At 41.4% G+C, this 16,035-nt stretch overlaps 1 protein-coding gene across 1 annotated transcript in view; it reads right to left on the bottom strand.

Moving 5' to 3' along the window:
• Positions 1-16,035, bottom strand: part of DOK6 (docking protein 6) — a 490,286-nt gene that overhangs the window by 175,018 nt on the left and 299,233 nt on the right. Inside the window, exon 5 of the mRNA XM_090039593.1 lies at positions 7,818-8,007. Within this exon, the coding sequence (XP_089895719.1) occupies positions 7,818-8,007 (190 nt within the window). The remainder of the gene's footprint in view (positions 1-7,817; positions 8,008-16,035) is intronic.

Here is a 16,035-nt window from a genome sequence, read left to right on the forward strand (position 1 = left end):
TTATATTTCTGAAAATAAGTCTCTGGCAATTGGCTCTCACCTTTCTTTATGGAATATATTTAAAAAAAAGAATATTAGTATCATTTTGACCTTCTGGATTCTGACTTTGGTTAAAAAAAAAAAGGTCTTATAAACTTTGGCCGGAAGTCTGAAGTACCATCTTCCCAGCTAATAGCTTCTGGATTGTTTTTTACTATCCTGTACAAACTTTTTATCTGGAGATGTTCTACCTGGACCTGTCTTGTTACTTTCTTGCCATTATGTTTCCTATCAACCCTAGATGCATACAGTCATTCGCTGTACTTTGTCTATGATGTTAACACAGTTTAAGCCTATACAGGCATTTGCCAGTCCCAGAAGCCACACTGATGGGGAAACCACTGTCAGTAACTTGGAGTGGGGAGAACAGTAGGCAGGAACTTGGGAACCTAGCAGGTCTGCAGGGGCTCATGGGTCCATTTTTCATCTGGGGGAGAGGGGATTGAGTTACTAAAAACAGCGTGGTCAGGGTTGGGAGGGTAGGAAGGGCATAGCCTAGGGCTGGGGCAAGTGGCTGGGCTTTCCCAGCCCCAGGGTGTGCGTGCAGGCATCTGATAGATTGAGTTATCCCATTTCCAGTCTAAGTTTGTTCCTTTCCACAGGTGATCTTAACTTCCGCAGTTTTTTGCTCGATTTAGCCCCCCTTAATGTGCATAACTAGGGATCAACCTAAATCATGCCTGAAGTATGCTGCACAGCAGCTCCTTTAATCTTCGCCTTTTCACCACACCCTGTCACTGCTGATTGGTGGTGAGTCCCTGGTGGCCCTGCTGCTCATTGCTTGCTTCTGATGGTCCAGGAGGCAAAAACCATGGCCTTAAATATGAGCTGGTTTTCCCTCTTTGCTGATCAGCAGCAAGCAGCAGGACTACCAGGCCCCCTTGGCCAATTAGTGGCAGGAGGCAAAAACAGAGCCATGTTTAAAACTGCGGTTTTCAATTCCCCACCAATCAGGAGCGAGCTGCAAGTGGGGCCCCTCCACCAATCAGCAGCAAGAGGGTGCACAAAGGAACCTGCAAGATTAAAGGAGCTGCAGTGCAGCACTTCTGCCTTGAATTTAGTAGGGTCCTACATATAGTTATAAGGGTCCTACATATAAGATATAAGACTTAATTTTGTTTCCCACATTTACTATGAATAGCTTCTGTCTCAGTGACTAGCCCCATTCATTTTCATGGGAATTCTACCTGTAAATAAATAACATATAAAAAGAGACCTTAACATTGATGCAGATCAAACACGTTTCTTCACTGCATAGCTGATAATGCTCAGTAAAAATATTTATTACAAAATATGAAAGTATTTTATATAAAGCAGTTATTCACATTTAAGCCTCACATATGTACCTCCTTTCAAAACACAGATCAGCCTTTAACTTGTTATAAGAAACAATGCATCAGGAGTCTGCTATATTGCGACATGAAGAGATCAAAGGAATGGGCAATAATCATGTTCAGAGAGATGTGAGAGATAATGAATATAAAATAAAGACAAGGGTAATTTTTTAATGTACATTAGTGTTGCATTGACTTGTGGTCCTGATTTTCTGGGGCCTTATAGTTTAGCTTCATTTTTCCTGTGTAAATTGTCATATAATTATTATCAAAACAGATAAATAACTCTCAAGAAGTCAAGAACTCTCAAATGAACAAGAGAGAGATCAGAGGAAAGAAAATGAGGGTAACAGATAAAGACAGAAGTAACTCACAATACCAAAATAAAGAAAAGCAATCCATTTTTCATCAGTCTTGATGTTCTATGTATTATAAGAAGAGGTGAAAATAGATATATCATCTGAGTTATAATCTGATTTGTAGACACCTTTTGAATTATAATAGTAGACTTACATTGGGAAAACTGGTAGATTTATGGCTTCTTACTGGATATATGTATGCATTCTAAAGTTGTAAATATTGATTATGTAGAATTACACATAACAAAAAATTCTATATTCTGTTTTGCCAAGACTGCAAACTGAACTCCAACCAGCTTTGAGCATCTAGGACAATAACAAGTCCTTTTTCAGATATGTGGGGAGATGGAGGAAAAGCAAGGGCAACGTTGGACCCCTGCTGAGCCAGATGGGGCAACTGACAACTGACGCCCAGGAAAAAGCCAACCTATTAAATGGGTACTTTGCATCGGTCTTTCATCAGTCTCATGGGACACCCATGCCCGCTATGGGACAGGGAGGTCTGGGTGAGGGAGATCCCCTGCCCTCCACTAATGCTGACCTTGTGAAGGGACATCTTGGGAAGCTGGATACCTTCAAGTCAGCCGGCCCTGACAATCTACACCCCAGGGTACTCAAGGAGCTGGTGAGCGTCATAGCCCAGCCCCAGCACGGGTCTTTGAAAACTCCTGGTGCTCTGGTGTAGTGCCCGAAGACTGGAAGAAGGCCAATGTGGTGCCTGTCTTCAAGAAAGGGAGGAGAGTGGATCCGGCTAACTATAGGCCCATAAGCCTGATTTCTATCCTGGGGAAGATCTTAGAAAAGTTTATTAACGAGGTCATCCTTAATGGACTGGCTGACGCCAACATCCTAAGGGACAGTTAGCATGGGTTTGTTGTGGGTAGGTCTTGCCTGACCAATCTCATTTCCTTCTACGACCAGGTGACTTATCACCTGGATAAGGGAGGAGATTAATGTCATATATCTTGACTTCAAAAAAGCCTTCAATCTGGTATCCTGTGATCACCTCTTGGCAAAACTGGACAATTGTGGCCTTGGGTCCACCATGATCCTCTGGCTGGGAAACAGGCTCCATGGTCAGACCCAGAGGGTAGTAATTGAGGGCAGTCACTCATCATGGTGTCTTGTGACCAGTGGGGTCCCCCAAAGCTCTGTTCTTGGACCCATATTGTTCAAAGTTTTCATTAATGATGTGGACATCGGAGTCAGGAGTGGACTGGCCAAGTTTGCCAATGACACCAAACTTTGGGGCAAAGGCGAATGATCCAGGCTGACCTTGACAGGCTCAGCAAATGGGAGGACGAGAACCTGATGGTGTTTAACACCGAAAAATGCAAGGTTCTCTACCTTGGGGAAAAACCCCTGCAGCATCCTTATAGGCTGGGCAGTGCTACACTGGCTAGCACTATGGAAGAAAGAGACTTGGGGGTCATCACTGACCACAAGGTGAACATGAGCCTGCAATGCGATGCTGTGGCTAGTCAAGCGACCAAAACGCTGGCTTGCATCCATAGATGCTTCTCAAGCAAATCCCAGGATGTCCTTCTCCCCCTGTACTCGGCCTTGGTGAGGCCGCAGCTGGAGTACTGCATCCAGTTTTGGGCTCCACAATTCAAAAAGGATGTGGAGAAGCTTGAGAGAGTCCAGAGGAGAGCCACGCGCATGATCAGAGGTCAGGAAAGCAGACCTTACAATGACAGGCTGAGAGCCATGGGCCCCTTTAGCCTGGAAAAGTGCAGGCTCAGTGGTGATCTGATGGCCACCTATAAGTTTATCAGGGGTGACCACCATGATCTGGGGGAAGGTTTGTTCACCAGAGTGCCCCAAGGGATGATGAGGGCAAATGGTCATAAACTACTATAACACTATTTCAGGCTGGACATAAGGAAGAATTTCTTTACTGTCCGAGCCCCCAAGGTCTGGAACAGCCTGCCACTGGAGGTGGTTCAAGCACCTACATTGAACACCTTCAAGAACAAATTGGATGCTTATCTTGCTGGGATCCTATGAGCTCAGCTGACTTCCTACTGTTTGGGTGGGGGGCTGGACTTGATGATCTTCTGAGGTCCCTTCCAGCCCTAATATCTATGAAATCTATGAACATGTTGAAGGTTCAAAAGCAAATTTTGCTCTTATACAGAAATTTCATTTTTTACCACAAGCTTATCTTTGAGAAAGAGAGAGACCTGCCCCAGAACTGTCAACTATCCAGCTAACCAGCACTCAGAAGGATAAATAATCCTGCTCTGCTTCATTCATAATTGCTATTTACCCTGTGTTTGCTGACTTTTCTGACCGTTTCTTTTTTAATCTTTCTTAACTTTAAGCTTCTGAAAAAATTGCCATCAGTATGCTGTGTGGCTATGCTCTTGTTAGCCTATACAAGACTTGGAGAAGAAAAGTTTTACAAAACCTGTATTTGCATTGCTCTCCACATATTGATCCACTGGAATTGTAACCAAAATACCAATTAGTCATTGTAGGTTTTTGGAAAAATAGGTTATAAATATTCCATTCATTTTCTTTATGGTAAAGACATCAAGGAAAAGAAGTAATATACTCCAGCTCTCTGAAATCAGTCCTGATATATAAAGATGTAAGGAATGGCAGGACTTGATTTTAGTAGGCCCTTGGATACTGTCTCTCATGACATGTGCTGAAGGAATTGGCAGAGGCCATGGCAGGACCCCGGCACAGCTGTACGAGCACTCATGATGCTCTGGTGAGGTGCCAGAGAATTGGAAAAGGGCCAACGTGGTCCCCATTTTCAAAAAAGGGAGGAAGGACGACCCAGGAAACTATAGACCTGTTAGTCTTACCTCAGTCCTAGGGAAGCTCTTTGAGAAAATTATCTAAAAACACATTTGTGAGGGACCAGCAGGGGAGATTATGCTTAGAGGCAACTAACATGGGTTCATTAGGGGAAGGTCCTATCAGACCAACCTGGTTGCCTTCTACAGCCAGGTCACAAAATCCTTGGACGCAGGTGTCATGGTGGATGTAGTCTTTCTGGACTTTAGGAAGGCCTTCAACACTGTCTCCCTCCCTATTCTCATCAAATGTTAGGCGACTGTGGCATCAATGCCTACACAGTCAGATGGGTAGCAAATTAGCTGGAGGGCCGCACCCAGAGGGTGGTGGTGTACAGGTCATTTTCGACCTGGAGGGATGTGGGAAATGGGTTCCGCAGGGCTCAGTCCTCAGGCCTGCACTGTTGAACATGTTCATCAGTGACTTGGACAAGGGGGTGAAAAGCACCTTGTTCAAATTTGTGGATGGCACTAAGTTGTGGGGAAAAGTGGGCACGTTAGAAAGGAGAGACAGGCTACAACTAGATCTGGAGAGGTTACAAGGGTAGGCGGATGAGAATAGGATGGGTTTTAATACTGACAGTATTGCGTCTGGGAAGGAAGAACCAGCACCATACCTACAGGCTGAGGAACTCCCTTCTCATCAGCACAGAGGCAGAAAAGGATCTTGGAGTCATTACTGATTCCAAAATGAACATGGGCTGCCAGTGTGAGGATGCGGTCAGTAAGGCTAACCACACCTTGTCATACATCCACAGATACATCACGAACAGGTCCAAGGAGGTGATACTCCCCCTCTGTGCGATGTTGGTCAGGCCAGAGTTGGAGTACTGTGTCCAGTTCTAGGTGCTGCACTTCAGAAGGGATGTGGCCAGCATTGAGAGGGTCCAGAGTAGGGCCACTCACATAATAAGGGGGCAGCAGGGCAGGCCCTACGAGGAGAGGCTATGGAGTTGCAGATGCTGTGTGGAGTAGGGTTAGGATTCAGAATAACGTGAATAAAATGGGAGACATGGTCTGCAATCAGTCAGATGAGATTCAGCATGGAGAAGTGTAGTACTGCACCGTGGGACAGAAGAGTCACATGTACAAATACAGACTAGACTGCAGTGCTCCAGACCTGGGGGCTACGGTGGACAATAAGCTGAATATGAGCCAACAGTATGCTCTTGCTGCCAAAAAAGCCAACAGCATCCTGGGTTGTATTAACAAAAGTGTCACTTGCCAATCAAATGAAAGGATTCCTCTGTTCTATTAGGCACTGATGTGGCTTTACTTGGAGTACTTAGTCCAGTTTTGAGCCCCACACTTCAAAAAGGATGTGGATAGTTTGGAAAGAATACAGCACAGAGCAACAAAAATAATTAGGGGACTGGGAGGTAAAACTTCTGAGAGAGTCCTAGGATTGTTTTAGTCAGGAGAAGAGAAGGCTGAATAGGGATTTGATAAGAGCCTTCAAATACGTGAAGGGAATTACAGAGAGCATGGAGATGGACTTTTCTCTGTGGCCATAGAGGACAGGACTAGGAACAATGGCCATGACTTGAAGCAGGAGAAATTTGGAGATTAGGAGGCACTTCTGATTATGAGGGTGGTCAAGCATTGGAACAGGCTACCTAAAGAAGTTGTGGGATTTCCATCCTTGGAAGTTTTTGAGAGCAGGTTAGACAGGCACTTGGTTGGGATGGTTTAGTTGGGACGATCCTGCCTTGAGCAGAGGGCTGGACTAAATGACTTTGAGATCCCTTGAGTCAAAAATGTAATAACAGAAGTTGCGATATGAGTAAAAGAAGAGTGAGACAGATATTTTAAATTGGCCTGGGAATAGGAGTGACAGTGAGGTAATTACCATATTTATTTAAATTCAAGACAACTTTGAATTTAAGATTCTTGACATGGAAAATTTATAAATTTGTTATAAATGTTTATATATCGAATCTAATTTTGGAGGATCATCTTATATTTGTCCCCCATACTACTCCCACAAGGCAAGCAGTGGTGGGGGGCAGTTAGTAGGAGAATCCTTGCCCTCTGGCTGTCTGCCCCACCTCAATGCCCCAAGCCTGCCCCACTGTGGTGCCTAAACCCTTCGCCATCTACCTCCCAGCCACTTTTTGCCCTGCTACGCATCCCCCCTCAGTGTGTGAATCCCTTGCATCTTTCCCTGTGTTACTTGCCCCTGCACTACCTGTCCCACATTTACTGCCTCCACTTGCCCAGCTGTACCTGCATACCCCGTTGCCTGCCTTCAGCACTGCCTCCCCCATGTGCCACTCTTTTCTGCCCACCACTGTCACCCCTGCTGCCACTTCTGCATCCTCCCCCAACTACTCTCCTGTCACAGTTCTGGTTCCCAACGCATTCCAGGTCAAGAAGGGAATATGGAACACATACTGCCTGTGGCCCCCATCTGTCCACACAACAGCAGTTTTGGGGGCAGAAGCACCAGCCCTAGAGCTGCTACCATTGAGACTGTTGCTGCGTGGCTAGGTTGGGGCAGAGGCAGCATGTGCTCCCTGTCCTGGGCAGAGTTGTGATGGGAAGATAAGTATTAGAGGGAAGGTGGAGGGAAGGAGGCGGGAAAACAGAGTTGGGGGTAGTGGTGGGAGCAAAGGCAGGGGGAGAAGAAGATGTGGGGCAAGTGGTGCAGGGGGCAGAAGCTAATCTGAGTCCAATTCCAGGCTCAAGTCAGAGCCACAGCTCCTGCCCCTCCCTCCACTTATATTCAAATCTAAGACAGGGTTTTTTCCTGGCACTTAATTTTTCTGCATCAGATACTCACACCCATATCCCCTTAGCTTTGTGAGTGTAACTATATTTCTAATTCTAAAATCTGAGAACTCAGTGACCGTTACTGTCTGGAATACAACCCTACAAAATGTACACGTGGAAGAAAGCCAGACACAAAACTGAAAAGTAGCATTTAAACTGTGCCAATACTCTTAAATGTTAAGAATGCTATGGTGCATTTGAATATCACGCAATTTTGAGACGTAATATACAAAAATGGGAAAGTATGTCCAATATATATCCTTGTTTACTCATGTGCAAGGGACCGGCCTAACTTGGAGTATTCATCTGTTACAAATGAGTCTTTTTCCATCCATCAATACACATTTATAAAATCCTACATAAAATATAAAATCTTCAAAATCTAGGCACATGCAGGCAATTGTTAACAAATATTGATCAAAAGTTTTCATAATAAATATCTCTCTCCTAATCATCAAGCAGTAGGACACAAATAATTTTATTCCATCTTCTTTAGTTCTTACCTTCCAGACTCAAATGTGAACCACGTTGAGTCACGTCCATATCTCCTCAGGGAACTCAGAGGCCACATGACCAGCTTGACCTTGGCATTGTGAATATCCCAGAGATAGATGTTTTCATGTGTGATCTGCATTGTACATTCCCCATAGATATCTAAATTTGGTGTAGGCATAAGATACACGTTGAAACGCTCTAGAAAGGAAAAAGTAAAACAAGAGAGAAACCTGGTGAAAACAAGCATTAGCTTCAAAAACTGTTATAAAACACTTATTTCCCTGGATAGGGAGTGTCCAAGAATGATGGGGCAGATTCTCAGCTGGTGTAAGGCAGCAGAGGTCTACTAAAATCAACATCACTATGACAATTTACACCAGGGGAGGTTCTTTCCCATGAATTTTACACATAGTACATGTAGCACCACAGTTCATTGAAACCTTATTTTTGTCCACTGATAACTTGCAAGTACTTTTACCTTGGCAGGTTTCACTGTCCTCAGTTACACATGAAACCACTGACCTTCCAATAAAGGGGAAGTGAACAGCTTTGTCTTGCTACAATGTGAATCACACTGACATAACAACTTGGAGGATCCTTCCCTTGTCAAAGCATAGAGCAACAGGTGAATTGGCAAACATCTTTGCATCTATTACACTGAAAAGTATGTTTATGCATATGTTCTAGCTGCCAATTAGAGGATCATTCGATTCTTATGATTTGCTTGATTTCTATAACTAGACATCCATTTGTCAATAAGGTTCAGTTCATAATTCTTTTTTTTGCATTTGTCTTGAAAAAATATAATTTTCTATATTTTGATCCATAATTTAACGATCTTTACCATATCACCTGTCACTGCTTGATTTAAGCACTTTAACACACTGGACAAGAAGTCAAAAGAAGGGTAACACTTTTTTAAAAGTATCTAGACAAGTTGAGTAAACAAAGAAAGTCACAAGAGGCTTTTGAATGATTAGAACATAAAAAACACCACTTACATGGATGGGAAGTGCCCATGATGATAGTGCCAAATCAAATAGCAGTTTATTTTTAAGCATGCTACTTTTACTCTGAATGACTTTTAGAGGGGAAAAATGCAGTCAACTATAAGGCTATACGTACTGGAAAATGTTGGGATATATTTAATTCTGTGGCCTCTCAAGTTTCAAGGCAAAATTGCATGATATGGAGCAGAATATAAACTTAGATTTACGAAGCAGAATTTCCTTTCATTTTTAGATTTAAGACATGCACTTATGCAGGTACTTTGTTACTGCATATAAAGGTGATATTCAAACCCCACCATTAATAAAACAATAAATCAAGATGTCTCATGGAGATTGTGTTCATTATATAAACATGTTGAAAATTAAGGCCAATTACAAAAAAAAATGCCTTCAAATATTAAATTAAAGAAAAATGGATTTGTGCAGAATTTTTCTTGGATAATATTTCAGTGAGTCTCATAAAAGTTAAAGGAATTAAACCTTGTAACATTCATTTCAAAATGCTATGTAGAGACAGTCATTTATATAAATGGTGACCATGGCAGCTGCCTGAGACACCAACTTCATAGTTTCAAGGGTTGGAAGGGACCTGAAGAGATCATCAAGTCTGACCCCTGCCCTGGGCAGGAATGAGTGCTGGGATAATAATACCCCAGCCAGGTATCTATCCAAACTCCTCTTGAAGACCCCCAAGGTATGGGAGAGCACCACCTCCTTTGGGAGCCCATTCCAGAGCCTGGCAGCCCTCACCGTAAAGTAATGCCTCCTGATATCAAGCTTGAACTTGCTCTCAATCAATTTGTGGCCATTATTCCTTGTTATCCCAGGTGGTGCCCGGGAGAACAGCATTTCAACTATTTTCTTTTGGACTTGGGAGGTAGGGACAGAAAAAAAACCCACTGTGGTTGCAGCCACACAATTGCACTTATGGTGTGAGGCAGCTGGAAGTGCACTGTCCCTGTGTGGGGCTAAAACTCAAGTTACGTGTGAAAGCCAGCAACCAAGACAGTAATTTAGATATTTAAAATCTTCAGTAAATACAATATTGGACAGTTCAGTGAAGTCATAAATGAGAGACTTAAAATATGCTAAAAATGAGAAAATTTGGTTGAGAAATTAATGTGACCAATGAACGATCAGATATATAGTTAGATTTGCAGTTCTGTGTAGCTATATGTAAACTTGTCATCCCAATAATATTCTGTCTCAGTCCATTTAGTTTTGCCCGATTAATGCCTCCCTAGTTGATTCACTCAATCTCATAGCCATTCAACCTCTTTTTTTAGACAGTTTCTCATTAATCACACTAATGGGCGTTAGTCCTGTAAGTTGCATTTTATGACTAAGATACCAAGTGTGAAACCCCCAATGTTTACTGAAAGCCTTTGATAGAAAGCACAAATCATTTAGCATGCACAGTTAAAATTGCTGTAGAGAATTTTCCCTTATGGTCACTTGGAAAAAAAACCTGGAAAAAAAGTGGCACAAGCCACACCAAAGTCGTGAGTGCCAGGACACATGCAGAGATGGGGGAGCAGGCAGCCCAGGGCTCCCCACCATTTCTACCACTTTTACAAGACAATTTTGGTTCTCACCAACATCAGACAGTGGTTATGCTTAGGGGGCACACAGGGTTGGACGTGTACCGCCTGATAGCCAGCATTCCCGGCGGGGGGTGGCAGGCGAGAGCACTGGTACCCCCCTTGAGAGCGTTGGCTGGGGATTGGGGGTGCCAGGTGAAGCGCTCCCTGCAGTTCCTCTGGGGCTGATTGTGCCCACTCAGAAGTGCCTGTGGCACACCACTGCCACTTCTGGGTCGGTGTGATCGGCTGTGGGGGGACCACCAGTCACCCATGATCAGACAGCATACACAAGCACAGGGTGATGTTGAATGTTTTGCTCGTGTGAAGAGAGGGTGGTGAAGGCTTAATTGATGGACCTGGGAGATCGATAGGAGATAAGCTAGCAGGATGCTTAGAAACCATAATGGGGATGGCTCCACAAAGGAGACTATATTTTGGTGTGTCACTCCCACAATGCACCACACAAAGCATCTGATTGTGGGCTTCCACCACACTAGTCTAATAACAGTAAATTTACCTTGCATATGATGAATTTTTGCTATAAAAAGGGTCATCGCACAAGAGTGAATTTGTACATACAGAAACTGCATAAAGCGAGGGAAACCTGTACCATTATTTAGTCCTAAAGGCACATATTAAATAGAATCTGGTTAATTTAGTTTCCACTGTAAATATGAAAATAATTTTGAAGGTGCAGAGAAAACATCAGCTTCAGTTAAATTACTAGGATATACACAGAGGATGTAGGTGGGGGTAGGGGGAAAACCAGCAATCTACCGTCTTGGAACTGTTTGAGAATATTTTGTTGCATAAGGGCATGCAGGAGACCTCACGTACTCAAACTGTCAGGAGACATTTGTCTACTCTCTACTGAAGGTCAGTGGCTAAGGTGAGGTGTCATGGATTAAGGGAAAATGTATCTTATTAAACTGAACATCAGCTGCAAGGCAAACAAGTACCGCAGGAGCTTTTTCAGGCTGGCAATAAAACAACTTATTCATACGTGAGCTGGAGAAGTGAATGTTGTTTGTTTTTTTTGTTTTTTACTTATTTTATATTTTGTTTTGAAACAAATAAAATTTATGAATCTGCAGGACAAGGAAGTTGTAAGGGAAACAGTGGATAACGTAAATAACTAAAATATAGGGAAAAATCTGTCACACTACCAGATAATGTTTTTTCAGATGTCTTCACAAAAGTCAAAGCAAAAAAACTGGTTCTTAGAGGCAAACTCTCTTCCCAACTACATGATGACAGAGCAGCTGTCAATGAAAATGACAATATTTAAAGGTTTTGGACTATGTTTTTTGTTTTGTTTTTTTTAATGAGCTTTAGACTCACTTTTGCTACAAACTGCCTGAGTAATCTTGGGTAAGTTTCTTAATTTCAATGTAATGTAATAGGAAAATAATACTACATTGTAGAAATCATTAATGGGACCTACAACAGAAGTCCCCAAACTCTGATGGATTGTGCACCACCAATTAAAATGCTACAACCTTAAGTACCACCAGCAAATGTTTGTCATACAAAATAATTATAATAAATCTGTTAATAGGTACCACTGACAGGTTGTCTACATACCAAAGGTGATACCCATACCACAGATTGGGAACTGCTGACCTAGATAAAATGGAGGTAATGCGTGGGGGGGGGCCATGAGCAGGCACGTGACCCCCCCGAGATTGGCTCTCACTGGCTGGGGAGTGGAGGTGCCAAGGGAAGCACCAGCGGCACTTCTGGTATTGCCACCAGCACTTCCAGGACTGGCGATTGGCCTCTGGGGGACCCCCCTGCCCTGGTCAGCGCTTGGCCGCTGATGCCCCCACAGACTCAGGAGGCACCAGTCGCCCATGGCAACCTGCTGAGGAATTTTAGGTGGCCACAAGATCACCTCTCAGCCTTCTTTTGCGGAGGCTGAAGAAATCCAGGTCCCTCAAGCTGTCCTTGTAGGGCTTTGCCTGCAGGCCCCTAACCATACGAGTGGCTCTCCTCTCAACCCTTTTGAGGTTGTCGACATCCCTCTTGAAGTACGGTGCCCAAAACTGGACACAGCACTCCAACTGCAGCTTGACCAGTGCTGCATAGAGAGGACGTATCACTTCCCTGGACCTGTTCATCATGCACCTGGTAATGCGTGATAAAGTGCAGTTAGCTTTACTGATCACTTCATCACATCGATGACTCATGTTCATCTTGGTGTCAACAATGACCCTGAGATCCCTTTCTACTGCTGTGCTGCTCAGAAGGTCCTTCCCCAGCCTTTAAGCGTGTTGGTGATTCCTTCTCCCTAGGTGCAGCACTTTGCACTTATTTTTGTTGAACTGCATCCTATTTCATTCTGCCCATTTTTCCAACCTGTTCAGATCTGCCTGGATTAATTCCCTAACCTCCAGTGTTAACTTTAGCCCATAATTTGGTATCATCTGTGAATTTGGATAAAGTGCTCTCCACCCCGACATCCAAGTCACCGATGAAGACATTGAAAAACACAGGTCCAGGACCAAGCCTTTTTGGGATTCCACTGCCCACATCTTTCCAGGTGCAAGCAATCATAAAAATATCTAAAATCCTTCAACTACATGTGCACTTACATTAGGGAAGCAAATGATTCTGGTTCTAAACACCGTATCATTTGACCTTTTGCAAATCATCCTGGATGGAAAACTTTAAACAGAACCAAGTAATTCTACACCTCAGGGTTTTAATGGACAAAGAAGTACAGGGAAAAAAGGGGGATACAGTATGAAGAAGCAAGTATAATAGGATACTTGTTTAGAGAAATGCATTCTTTTTTAAATTAAATCTGTGCTCAATAAACCAGTCTTCATCTAGAAGGTACTGATTCTCAAATTCTGGTCCTTCAACTACTGACAATCAATTGATCATTTCCAGGCAGACAACAGAGCTTCTTCCTTTGGAACGGTGAAATTTCCGGTAATATTTACAGCAGTGACTCATTAGTCCATAGCCTGGAATCTTTAAAGAAAGGTACTGCCAGAACCCATATACAAAAATAAAATACAGCAGATCCTTCCTAGTATGGGGATATAATTCCTTAGAATTCAATAACGCTACTCCAATTTATTCTCATGTAGGAACTGGTTCTTATCTCAAGCAAGGTAATTATTTTGTGTCTTTTAAAAACTGGCAGAAAGTTCCTAATAAAATATCAAGACCACTGTAACTGAATTATTTAATGGATAAGTCAGTAAGGTAGTGAAGAAACTTCAAGGTTGATGATTCAAAAGATGCTACAAGTTCGGATTCAAAACCCTTAGACTGATTCCTATTAGATACTAAAATGATTTTAAAAATTGTAAATAGGTTTTTTATATGAGTAATACTAGCTATACATGTATTGCTCTTTTTCAAATTTCAAACAATGTCTTAAGGAAGATAGAAAAATGAATAAAATATGAACAAGACTCTCATACACAGAATCATAGATAATATTTCAAGAGGCCGTAAAAAATGCTCTAAAATGAGACAGATGTGTGTAATTGAATTTTAAAATCTTTTGTAAGCACTAAGTTTGTAATTTAAACACACATTATAAACAAATTACTAAACTATTTCGGGGACTAAAGTTTGTTCACCATAAAAAATTTACATTCTGTACAAAGGTGATTATGAAATTTGCTGCAAATGAAAGGCAGGAATTAGGAATCTAATAGTGTGACACTACTTAACAATACTTATAAAATAAAAAAACCAAAATGGTTATCTAAAGATAGAAAACTTTGCTAAATATTTTGATGTATTAATCAACGATAGCATACATGAGAAAAAGTGTCAAATTAATTCATTTTCAAACTAGCACAAAATTCTGGCATTAGAATTATTTTTTAAATGCATCTTAGAAATCAAAGCAAAGATGATAAAACAAGAAAGGAACTTCACCCTGCTTACACACAGGCACCATTTTGCACAAATGAGTTGTTCTTGCTAAGCAAAGTCCTAACTAATGTCTGCATACATGCATCTATTTCCTCCTGCCTCATTTAAATGAATGGAGTTTTACTGGGTAAAGTTAGTATAACAAAGGGAAGAATTTGGCTTGCAATTGGATATACAGACCCAAGCAGGTACCTCTTATTTTGATGCCTACACAAAATTAATTAATGGATCATTGTTTTTGATGTTTTTATTTAGCATGTAATATATAAAAAGACAAAATCATTTATATGTAGCTTTCCTAGGTCTAAAAGAAACTTCTGACTCCATAAATAGATTAAAATTATGGTGAAAACTGTGTAATATGAATGGATAAAGCTTTTTTACAATTAATTGTTACTATTCAAATTCAGCATTTAAGGTGCATTATGGGATTGGAGGTGCCCTGTCCTATAGTTTCCCAACTATGACAGACAAAGGGGTATGACAAAGATGCTTGTTATACTTATTAATCTCTTTCTGAAAGATTTAAAACACATGAACTGTTCATGTTCCATTCAGCCATGCACCATGTTATTGGACAACCCTATCTTTGTCTTTCTTTATGCAGAGGATGCATCCTTAATGTCACTATCCTAAACAAGCCTCCAAGGGTTATTAGACACTTTTCAGCAATATGAAAGGAGGAAAAAATTTATTATTTTTTTTACAAGAAAAAAAAATAGAAATGGTGTCTTCATGTAAGTAATCTATTTTAATAAAAATCTGAACTGGAATAACCACATTGAAAAAAAAGCCTTAGATGGAGTTTTATCCTTTTATAATGACAGGCAGAATGGTGGTACTGGCAGCATTAAAGGTTTATAGATCTTACACGGATCTAAGGTAGACTCCACTTCATTGTATGGGACAGAACTAAGGGCTGGTGACCCCACTGTTGATTCACAAATAAAAAATATCTCTAGTTACTTATTAAGGTGGCTTTTTGATCTACCTAATTCTATGGCAGGGTGGATCATGTGCTATGAAATGATATTGATGAACCTTAGCTCAATTAGAATTCTAAATTAATGGATGAAAATTAGTTCTCTTACACCTTTCAGATACTCTAAGAAGTACATTTTGGAAGCCAAATAAACCCTTGCTTGGCTGGTTAAAAAAATACACATTCTCCTTCAAACAAATGGTCTGGGAAGTGCACTGAGAATAAATGATGTAATACTTCCCATATATTTAAAATAAGACATATATTTAGGAAGTAAGGAAACCAGCATACAGACAGATATGCAGGCAGCAAGATTCTCAAGCTCACCATTTTTTGAGGTTGATAAAGCACTCTTTTAGCACATACACTTACTTATCTGGAGTATAAAATTACAAACAACAACAGGCCATTACTAGACTGTGATTCACTCTAATGAGATCTGCAGTTGTCGCAGGTAAGTGGTGTCAGACCTATATTCTGACAGAATGTTCTTGAAGGAAGAATGAGATAGATTGCTTAAATCACTATTTATGGTCTTGTTTTTTCTTTGAAGAAATAAAAGACGAATGGATCTCACCATTAGTGGAAAATTTTAAATAATGGGCAGATGAAAAACAGTTTGTCTTTTCTCTTTAACAAATCACAGCCCATCTTATACTCTTTAGATGTATTTATATTACTCACACAAAGAATATGAGCCAAAATGAAATAGAATTCTTGTTTTATTTTATTATCCATGGCTTTATCTTAC

Source organism: Crocodylus siamensis, chromosome 3 (genome assembly GCF_052110815.1).
Source record: "Crocodylus siamensis isolate JL-2025a chromosome 3, ASM5211081v1, whole genome shotgun sequence".
Lineage (NCBI taxonomy): Eukaryota > Metazoa > Chordata > Crocodylia > Crocodylidae > Crocodylus > Crocodylus siamensis.